Source organism: Primulina eburnea, chromosome 11 (assembly GCF_022965805.1).
Source record: "Primulina eburnea isolate SZY01 chromosome 11, ASM2296580v1, whole genome shotgun sequence".
Lineage (NCBI taxonomy): Eukaryota > Viridiplantae > Streptophyta > Magnoliopsida > Lamiales > Gesneriaceae > Primulina > Primulina eburnea.
The window spans coordinates 34,913,735-34,925,394 of record NC_133111.1 but is presented as its reverse complement, the minus strand read 5'-3'; the positions used below and the strand labels follow the sequence as shown (position 1 = coordinate 34,925,394).

Here is an 11,660-nt window from a genome sequence, read left to right as displayed (position 1 = left end):
AAGGGGGTGAGGGTTTCGAAGTGGGGAAGAAAAGAGAAGAGGAATGTTTTTATAATCTGCGCGACTCGCTAGGGCGGTCAAAACTGACCGCCCGAGCGAAAAGTTTTCGGAAAAAAATTTTTTTGTTAATCTACGCGACTCGCTAGGGCGGTCAGTTCGGCGACGGTTATAAAAAACCGTCGTCGATTACAAACCGTCGCTATTTGCGACGGTCAATGATCTAACCGTCGGAAAGCGAGAAGTTTTCGGGGAGAAAAATTTTTTTTATCTGCGCGACTCGCTAGGGCGGTATATTTTGCCCGCCCTAGCGAGAAGTTTTCGCAAAAGACTTTTTTTTTAAAAAAAAGAGTACCCGCTGGGGCGGTCAAAACTGACCGCCCGAACGAGAAGTGTTCGGGAAAAAATTTGAATGCAATGCCATGCAACTACCTAAATGCAAATGATGCGATTAATAACTAAAAAAATATAATCAAAATCAATATAAGGAGTAGAAGTAGTTCTCAATTTATAGTCTAGAGCTCGACTTTTCACCCATGTCCTCAATGACTGTCATGGAGCCGAGTGACTCCAATTTATGGCTCAATTGTGCCACCGATATAGTGCTTCAATCTTTGAGCGTTCACAGTAAATGTCCCCTCCTTGCCATCATGTAACACCACTGCACCCGATGGGAACACCTTGGCTATAGTGAATGGTCCTGACCACCTTGACTTTAGCTTGCCCGGAAAGAGTCGTAAGCGAGAATTGTATAACAACACCGCTTCACCCACTTTGAATTCCCTTCTTATAATGTGTTTATCATGGGCTCGTGGTTCCTTGTAAGATAGTGCAAGATCATAAGCTTTTCCTCGAAACTCATCTAACTGATTCAATTGCAGCAATCGTTTTTCACCTGCAAGAGCAAAATCAAAGTTTAGTGCTTTGGTCGTCCAATATGCTCTATGCTCTAATTCTACTGGTAGATGACATGCTTTACCAAAAAGCAACCTATATGGTGTAGTGCCTATAGGTGTTTTAAAAGCAGTACGATAAGCCCACAAAGCATCATCTAACCGAATGGACCAGTCCTTTCTATTCACATTAACTGTCTTTTCTAGAATCTTCTTAATTTCTCGATTGGATACTTCAACGTGTCCACTAGTTTGGGGATGGTATGAAGTGGAGACCTTGTGGGTGACACCATATTTGCCCAACAGTTTATCAAAAATTTTGTTGCAAAAATAGGTGCCACCATCACTTATGATTGCACGTCGTGCACCAAATCAATTAAAAATATGTTTCTTCAAAAATTTTAACACCACTTGTGCATCATTAGTGGCACAAGCCTCTGCTTCCACCCATTTAGATACATACTCCACTGCCACCAAAATATATTTTTTGGTGAAAGAACTAGGAAACGGTCCCGTAAAGTCTATCCCCCAGACATCAAAAACCTCACACTCAATGATATTATTTAAAGGCATTTCGTGACGGTTAGAGATGTTACCTGTCCGCTGGCATTTATCACAATGTAGCACATAAGAACGAGCAACTTTAAAGAGAGTTGGCCAATAAAAGCCACTTTCAAGTACCTTGGATGCCGTCCTTATTGGTCCGAAATGACCACCTACCTCACGGTCATGGCAATGGTTGAGAATTCGATCAAACTCTTCGCAACACACCGTCTTATCATGGAATCTGCACAAATTTTAAACAAAAACGGTTCCTCCCAAAAATAGTATTTCACGTCAGAAAAGAATTTCTTTCGTTGGTGAAACGATAGGTTTGGTGGAGGTGTGCATGTGACAAGAAAGTTAGCGAAATTTGCATACCATGGACAAAGTTTCATCTCAAGCAATTTTTCATCCGGAAACCAGTCATCAATATCATCGTCACTGCCCTTAATTCTAACATGCTCAAGCCTAGACAGATGATCAGCAACTACATTTTCCACACCCTTTTTATCTCGAATCTCGAGATCAAATTCTTGCAATAATAAAATCCACCTAATTAACCTAGGTTTCGCATCTTTCTTAGCAAGCAAGTATTTGAGGGCAAAATGATCTGTATACACAGTTACTTTAGACAGAACAAGGTATGAATGAAATTTATCGAAAGAAAATACTATAGGCAAGTAATTCCTTTTCAGTAGTAGCGTAATTCAATTGAGCATCATTTAAAGTCTTACTTGCATAGTAGATGGTATGAAATACCTTGTTCTTCCTTTGAACCATCACCGCATCAACAGCTGTATCACTAGCATCGCACATCACCTCAAACGGTAACTCCCAATCAGGGGCAGTCAGAACAGGTGATGTCACCAAGCTTTCCTTGAGTATCTCGAATGCATGCAGACAAGTAGAATCAAAATTAAATTCAACAATCTTTCATCAACAGAGAGGATAAAGGTTTAGCAATTTTAGAAAAATCTTTAATAAAGCGCCTATAAAAACCAGCATGCCCTAGGAAACTTCTAACTCCTTTTATTGATGAAGGTGGTGGTAGGTTTTTGATTACTTCCACCTTGGCCTTGTCAACCTCAATTCCATCCTCTGATACCTTGTGTCCTAATACAATCCCCTCTTGAACCATAAAATGACACTTCTCCCAATTTAACACCAAATTGCTCTCTTCACATCTAATTAACACCAAGTTCAAATTCTCTAGACATTCATTAAATGAGGAGCCAAAAATATAGAAGTCATCCATAAAAATTTCAAGGAAATTTTCAGTCATGTCATGAAAGATAGCGGTCATGCATCTTTGAAATGTTGCAGGTGCATTGCATAAACCAAAGGGCATACGTCTAAACGCAAAAGTACCATAAGGGCAAGTGAAAGTAGTTTTCTCTTGGTCCTCAGGTGCAATTGTGATTTGATTGTATCCCGAATATCCGTCTAAAAAGCAATAGAATTCATGACCTGCTAATCGTTCAATCATTTGATCGATAAATGGCAAGGGAAAGTGATCTTTACGGGTTGCATCATTCAATTTCCTATAATCTATGCACACCCGCCAACCCGTAACAGTTCTAGTGGGAATCAACTCATTTTTTTCATTAGTAATAACAGTAATCCCACCCTTTTTAGGCACACATTGTACAGGACTTACCCACGCACTATCAGAGATAGGATAGATAATACCTGCATCCAGAAGTTTAATTGTTTCAGCTTTTACTACCTCTTGCATCTTTGGATTTAGTATCCTTTGTGGTTGTGCTAGAGGTGAGTATTTATCTTCCATCAAAATTTTGTGCATGCAGATCGAAGGACTTATCCCTTTTATGTCCGACACCTTCCAAGCGAATGCTCCTTTATGCTCCTTGAGGACTCCCAAGAGCTTACTCTCCATATCATCTGTCAAATAAGAGGAAATAATAACAGGCAATTTATTATTTTCTCCTAAATATACGTACTTGAGATGTGGAGGTAGTGGTTTTAGCTCCAAAGTAGGTGGCTCCTCTAGGCTTGACTTTTGAGGCATTAAATCTTTTCTGTCTCCCAATTCCTCTAGTCTAAGCCTCACTTGCTTTCTCCAAGGTGGAATGGCATTTAATGAGCTACCATCTCCATATTTGCCTCATCTAGCTCGCCCTCCTGCTTTTCAGTAGTGAGAGTGGCCTCCAATGGTTCTTTCAATCCATCCTGCACAAAATCACAAACAAGAGAATCCAAGACATCAATACAAAAGCAACTATCATTGTGCATTGTGTGCTTGAGAGTATTGAAAACATCAAAAATAATTTCTTCTTCTCCAACTCTCAGTCTCAATTTCCCCTCCTCAACATCAATCAGTGCTTTCCCTGTAGCCAGAAACGGTCTCCCTAGGATTAAAGGCATCTCTAAATCTTCCTCCATGTCAAGTACCACAAAGTCTGCAGGAAAAATAAACTTATCCACTTTCACCAGAACATCTTCGATAATCCCACGTGGATACTTGACAGATCTGTCAGCCAGCTGCAACGACATCCTAGTTGGCTTGGGTTCGCCTAATCCCAGTCTCCTAAACACAGAAAAAGGCATCAGATTAATACAAGATCACATAGAGCTTTATGAAAATTAATGTCACCAATAATGCAAGGTATAGAGAAACTCCCTGGATCTTTTTGCTTAGGAGGCATCTTGTTTTGAACTAAAGCAGAGCAATTTTCGGTCAAATTCACCGTCATATGATCTTCTAGCTTCCGCTTATTTGCTAAGATATCTTTCAAGAATTTTGCATAACTTGGCATATTCAATAAAGCATCAGCAAAAGGAATGTTAATATGCAATTTTTTAAATATCTCAAGAAATTTACCAAATTGTGCATCTAATTTAGCTTTCTTCATTGCTGCATGAAAAGGTGGAGGGATAACAATTTTATTCTGTGCAATAGGTGTAGATGTAGAGTTAGACGACTTACCTCCTCGATTTTCCACCTCATCCTCACCGTGCTTGGTCTTTTCCTCATTAGACTCGAGTGCTTTTCCACTACGCAATTCCACCGCCTTCACATGTTCTCTTGGGTTAGTTTCCGTGTTGCTTGGCAAAGCTCCTTGCTCCCTGTTAGCAATCAACTTAGCCAATTGTCCAATTTGATTCTCTAACCCCTTTATGGATGCATCTTGGTTCTGAAATCTCATCTCTGTTGCAGAAATAAATTTAGTCATCATTTGCTCTAAATTGGACTTCTCCTCCCGAGACGGTTCTGGCTTGAATCCTTGGTGCATCCCAAATGGTGGACCTCTTTGTTGACGATTTTGGTTGTTTTGACCTCCCCATGAAAAGTTTGGGTGATTCCTCCATCCCGGATTATATGTGTTCGAGTAAGGGGCATTTCTAGGACGGTTCTGGAATCCCACTTGTTTTACCGGTGCTCCCTCAGGCACATAGAATGGATTGCCATCTTGGCAATTCTGCACATCATGCTCACCCCCACATTTATCACAGAAAATTTCTTGCAGACGCATAGCCGACCCACTCATGCTTATCCCATCAATCTTTCTATTCAAAGCCTCTAACTGTGCTGAGACCGCCGACAATCATTAACTTGATTAACTCCAGCACCTCGTCTCTGCCTATCAGACTGAGGATGATAGCTACTAGCAGTCATCTCCTCCAATAACTCATATCCTTCCTCCGCCGTCTTTCTCAGTAAGTTACCACAGGCAACAACATCTATCATAGTACGGTTAGGAGTAAGCGGACCGTAGTAGAAAGTTTGAACAACTAACCCAAGAGGCAGCTCATGGTGTGGACATCTCCTCAACAAGTCCTTGTAGCGCTCCCATTCCTCATAAAGTGACTCTTGCTCATATTGGGCAAAAGTAGTAATGTCGGCTCTAAGCTTCATAGTCTTCGACGGAGGAAAGTACTTGATTAGGAATGCCTTTGCCATATCCTCCCATGTAGTAATAGACCCTACAGGCAAACAGTTTAACCACGACTTAGCTTTATCTCTCAGTGAAAATGGAAATAAACGCAAACGAACAGCATCATCAGACACGCCATTAAACTTAAAAGTATCACAAATTTCAAGAAAGTCAGCTATATGAGAGTTAGGGTCGTCAAGTGAACTTCCCCCAAATTGGACAGTGTTCTGAATCATTTGAATGATAGCTGGCTTGATCTCAAACTGATTAACTCGGATGACTGGTCTTACGATGCTTGGAAGTGCTCCATCAAGAGACGGATGTGCATAGTCCAACATCGGTATACGCCTTGGCTCCTCTCTTTGTTGATCGCCTTCCATTCTTTCCTTCGCTCTTTGCTGCTGTAGTCGACGTCTAGTTGTGCGTTCGATCTCGGGGTCAAAAGGCTCAAGCTTACACTCGAGTGATCTTCGCATGCACCACAAGAAAAATCTGCAACACCATGAGAGTATCAAATAACAATAAAATAAATAATACTAAAGAATTTAAATGAAAAATAAAAATTTGTGAATCAACAGTCCCCGGCAACGGCGCCAAAAACTTGATCGAGCCAAACTTGCACAGTGAATAATCCCAAAATTTATTTTGTAAATGAAAGCTCGATTTAAATATCGCAAGTGCACGATAGTCAAGTTATAATAAACGTAAGTGAATACGAGTATCGTTCCACAAGGACTACGTTACACTGTTTTTATTTTCAAGTAAAATTTCCTTAGCAACGATAAAATGAGTTGATGATTAAACTAATGTAAATTAAACAACTAAAATAATTAAAATGCAAAGAAAACGTATTCAAGAAAGCAATGATTAATTTGGATTAAATCAAATGAGAAATGAATTTGTTGGGAATTAGCAGTTCACCTACCACTCGTGTTTAAATAATTACACTCGACTTTTACTCGTGCATTCGACGGAATTCCTTAGACTAATTAATATACTCTGTCGAGCTATATTAATACTAATCATAAACATGCAGTACTCAAGTGTCCTCAAATATTTAACAGTTCAAGATTGCATTACACTCTATGGAATCCACTAGCTTTCATTCGGGTGAACTATCACTATCGACACGTACCCAATTCCTGTATATCTACTAAAATTGTAAATCCGTGGTTTATACTATTTGATTCTATTGTTAATTATTCTGTCGAAATCATCAACAACATGAAATAATCAAAGGAAGTTAGCTAGGCTTCGATTGAAACAAGAACGAACAACAGTATAAACGAATCACTAATGAAAACGTCGAGAAATAATGTTAAACACCGAGTACGGGGTAGGATCCCCTCAAATCCCAACAAATCTAGAGTTTAGCTACTGAAATTCATGATAAAAACCAACAATCAATGTAAGAAATAAAATACTGAACAATGAAAATACTAAAGATGACGATGGATGACGGCCACGACGCGTGGAAATCTCGAGGTCTTCGAAATCCCCTTTGCTCCTAGCCTCCTCTCAAAGAAAAAGTGATGAAAATCTGATAAAAGATCCAAAACGGCTGCTGGTCTCGTGTCTTAGGTTTTGGTGTAGGATAGAGTCCCTAGAAATTTGGAAACAAATCTTTCTCAATCTCGCTTCTCGCTAGGGCGGTATATTTTGACCGCCCTAGCGAAAGGTCATCGAATAAGCTTCCTCGAGTATGTCCCTGGTTTCGCTGGGGCGGTCACTTTTGACCGCCCTAGCGAGACACTTGCGCAAAATAATCCTCGGCCAGACCACAATGCTCGCTGGGGCGGTCACTTTTGACCGCCCTAGCGAGACCTCTTCGATATTATGCCAAAGTTTCTCCCACTTTTTGGTTCAATTCCTACAAAATAACCATAGAATACACGAGATCAGTCAAATGCTAAATAATGCTAAAAAATGCAGAATTCAACTAAAACAAACTAATATGATGCATGAACGCGACTCAAAACCACACTAAAAACACGTAAAAACGAGTCCTATCAGAAGTCACGCAGGCGCGGGCCCAGGCTCGGGGCGTGACATATATCCTCTTGCCTCACTTGCAATTGATGATAGCCAGATCACAAGTCAATCTTAGAATACTATAACGTCCCTTGAAACTAATCGAACAAGTCATATATGTGAGACAACAAATACTTGTTTTTCATTGTCACATGGTTCAACTGTTTATAATAAATACAAAGCCTCATCAAACCATATTTTTTCTTTAATAAAATAACTAGCGCTCCCCACAGAGAAACACTCGGTTAGATGTAATCTTTTTCGAGAAGATCTTTCAACTGCTGCTTTAATTCTCATATCTTTGTGCGTGTCAATTTGTAGAGTTCCTTTTAACTAGCACAACTTTGTTGCTTCAAGAAAATGTGAAAACTCGGGTCCTCATCGAAAATGATCATATTTTTGTCATTCAAGTTTATTACAATTAAACTTTGTATGGTCACTAAATGACTTTTTGTTTACTTGTTTATTCTAAGATAAAATAACACTACTGAACTTCTTCTGAGATCAAAATTACAACTGCCTCCGCATCATAGAGGAATTACTGTGGAGTTTTATCGTCATATTGTCGGTTTATCTCACATTTCTTCATATGGTAGTTATCTAATAAAGATCATTTATTTTCTATTTTCACCAAATAAATTCTTGGAAACCTTGCAAGACAAAACCTTTGAAAGTTGGTTGTTGACTCACGCAACCATGTACTTGTATAAATTTATGGATCAATGGTTGTGTTCTTACTCAACATCCATCTTATTAGTTTTGATATATTAACAAATTAGCCTAATTATTTTTTCCCTTCTTAATAACATTATGACAAAAAATCGGGTTCTAAGGGATGACTGATTATCCTAAATGATATTCTCTTGGGTTTCATTCCAAAAATTGTCGGTTTTTTCGGGATACATTGTTGCGGAAATTATACACAAAGTTCAATCCTCTAATGTTTTCGTCCAGATTCCCATTGGTGTTAAACCATGTATTTTAATTTATCAAATACTTTGATTATATCTGTCTATTAACTCAAGTTAAAGTAAAAAATGACATTTCAAGAGTTGGTACTTAATGCCTTTGGTTCATTTCAGACTCATTCGCCTAGGGCATTTCTTCTTCTTATGTAAATCCCCAAAGACGTAACAAGCTCGTGTGTCTTTACAATATTTACTTTTCCTATGCGTCCTCCCGCAATGTCTACATCAAAACTTCTTCCTCTCAAGATGATGGTCCATCTAGAACTCGAGGACGTCGTTCTTACTGCTTTGAAAAGTTGCACTGATGGTCCCAACGAACTGGAACCTTTAATACTACTCTACAAAGATCTCCCTCTATGTTCCCACATGCTTTAAGTCTGTCGGTATCGAATCTAGAAATATTATTTCTGGTGTTTGTTATACCATTGGTGGATAGTAAAATTCCAAGAGGGTTCTTTTGAAATGCTCCGGCGAAGCTTCCTAAGATGTTGTAATATCACATTGGTGGACTGCCACCATTCTCGAGCTCTCCCTTGTAAGAATAGAGCGAAAACTAGAAGCATTTGTTTGTCTCAGTAGCCAAACAGAATAAAACACTTTTCCAACTGGTTAATCCAAAGTGTTTCTTCTTCGACCACTTCCCCTCTTGTCAATGGTGGAGGTCAAATCTTGAGTAAGTTAAGGATATTCACTTGTGATTTCTCTGGCTTCCTTGGCACAAAATCCTCATCGTGATGTTCATGCCTACCGAGGTCATGATGATTGTCTTCTCCATGGTTTCCTTCTCCTAACATATGAAAGGAAAACCAAGGTAATTCTATAATGCAAAACAAATTATCTATGTAGAACCCTTACCTGCCACGCCTATATTAAATATTTTCTAGCATGCAATAAAAAAAATTAATAAAAAAAATCACAGTCATAATGATTAAAATTAGGAAATTGAATATATAAAACCCATAATCTCCCTGCTAACAAGCACTAAACTTTAATAGAATATCATAGTGACCAATCAAATAGCATAGTACTCAAATAAAAAGCAATAAGAAAACTTTGAAAAACAACAGCTGATAAACCTCTCCTGGAGGCACTAGTATCCACTATGCTTGCACTGCCTGACTCGTCAAACCTGATACATGTTGTCACGCCCCAGGACGGGAATTGGTTGACAACGGAGTTGCTCTCAAATTTACATTCGAAAACAACAAGCCTCGGAAGTACATAATTCAGAAACCAGTATTTTTATTCATAACAACATCTTAACAATGCAGCGGAATAAACATAAACTAGAACTGATAAACAACGGTCTTCTTCACCAGACCCAGAATTGAATCTGATCTTCCTCTTATAACTTTTCTTCCTCGTTCTTATCTGAGATGAGTTTGGTGAGTGAGTGATATGGTTGTCACTCAGTAAGCAGAGGCGGAAATAACTCCCAGTTTTCAAAATCGTTTTCAACAGAAACAGTAATACAATAATATATAGAAAACTATTATTTTCATAACAGAAATCAGAATTCAGAAATCACAGGTTTCATAACAGAAATCAGAATTAGTAAGCACTGAGCATGTTAATGAATTTCATGGCTAAACTGATATCAGCCCCCTATATGTTCTCTCTTCTAAGGGGTGAGTCCAGAATCAGAAATCAGAATTCAGATATGTTCAGAATATATGTTCCTACCATTAGTTCACTAGGGGTTTTTCAGTGCTTCAAAAATCAGATATCAGAAATCAAACATGCAGAAATTGTGCTTTAAAACAGAATTATCAAACTGATTTCAAAGTATTTATATATAAGTCCACTTACAGTAATTTGCTAAAAAGTGTTTCGGTTGAAGTCTGGAAATCCGCTTGCCTCGCTACTGGATTTTACAGCTCGAAAATAGGCACTCTCTTAGCTCTAATTTCAAGTGATAACTCAAGACTTGTGTAACCAAAATTTCAGAGATCTGAGGGTGATATTTATAAGCCAAATTCTGACTATTAGACTCCCTATTAATGGCCATAATCTTCCATGAAGTGTCATTAACAGCCTTTACTCCATGTTAAATGTTTCAGTTACAAGTCATAAGCAAAATCAGTAACTATTTGTTGAAATATCGCTACTGAATTCTTCTGCTGCTGGATTTTTTCTGCTGGAAAATATCATCTTATGAGATATTAGCTGTTGCTGGAATTTTTAGCTTCTGCTGAAATTTTCCTTTGTTATTGAATATTGCTAGCTGCTGAAAAATGTTAGCTGCTGCTGGAAATCCATGTTCTCACATCCCTCCCTCCTTATGAAAAGTTTCGTCCTCGAAACTTGGCTATGCATGATCCTCAAAGAGATAAGGGTATTGTGCTCGCATCTTTCCTTCCAAATCCCAAGTAGCTTCTTTTTCGATGTGGTTGAACCATTGTAATTTGACATATAGAATAGTTCGTTGCCTCAGTACTTGGTCTTTGTTATCCACAATCCGAATCGAAATTTCTTCGTACTTCAGTTCTTCATTGAAATTGTTCTCAACCAACAGTGGTCCAGCTTGAAGAATATAACTAGGATCAGAAATATATCTCCTTAGCTGCGAAACGTGGAATACATTGTGAATTTTTGACATGTCGGGTGATAGTGCTAATCTATAAGCAAGTGTTCCCACTTTCTCAAGAATTTCAAATGGTCCGATATATCTGGGATTGAATTTCCTAGCCTTATTGAATCGGATTACACCCTTCATGGGTGACACTTTCACATATGCCTTCTCTTCAACTTCAAATTCCGCGGGTCTTCTTTTCATGTCAGCCAAACTTTTCTGTCGATCTTGTGCAGCTTTTAGTCGCTCTTTGATCATAGCAACTTTATCTACCGTTTCTTGGATCAGTTCAGGTCCAACGATGGCTTTTCCCCTACTTCATCCCAATATAGACAGAGCTTCGTATGGTACCATTCCAATATTACTGTGGTAACTATTATTGTATGCGAACTCGATTAAGGGTAGATGTTCACTCCAATTACCACTGAGGTTTAGAGCACATGCTCTCAGCATATCTTCTAGAGTTTCAATTGTCCTCTCAGTTTGGCCATCAATTTCAGGGTGATATGTTGTACTAAGAGTAACTTTTGTCCCCATAGCTTGTTGAAAGCTCTTCCAAAATCGAGATGTAAACCTAGGATCTCTGTCTGATAGTATGCTAGCTGGAACTCCATGCAATCGTACGATCTCATCATGTACAATGTGGCTAGCTTGTCCAAATTATAGTTCATGCGGACAGGTAAGAAATGCGCAGATTTTGTGAGTCTATCCATGATTACCCAGATTCCGTCATGACTTTGTCTAGACTTTGGTAACCCGA

The 11,660-nt window shown here is 38.7% G+C and overlaps 1 protein-coding gene and 1 non-coding gene across 2 annotated transcripts; one reads left to right on the top strand and one right to left on the bottom strand.

Moving 5' to 3' along the window:
• Window positions 1-5,200: 5,200 nt before the first annotated feature.
• Window positions 5,201-5,307, top strand: LOC140806449 (small nucleolar RNA R71). Its single transcript, XR_012112523.1, has one exon. It is a non-coding gene; the product is annotated as a small nucleolar RNA R71 (small nucleolar RNA).
• A 5,329-nt stretch (window positions 5,308-10,636) lies between these two features.
• LOC140805567 (uncharacterized) lies at window positions 10,637-11,158 on the bottom strand. Its single transcript, XM_073161831.1, has one exon. It carries the CDS (start codon window positions 11,156-11,158, stop codon window positions 10,637-10,639), a length of 522 nt encoding a protein of 173 aa, XP_073017932.1.
• Window positions 11,159-11,660: the final 502 nt, after the last annotated feature.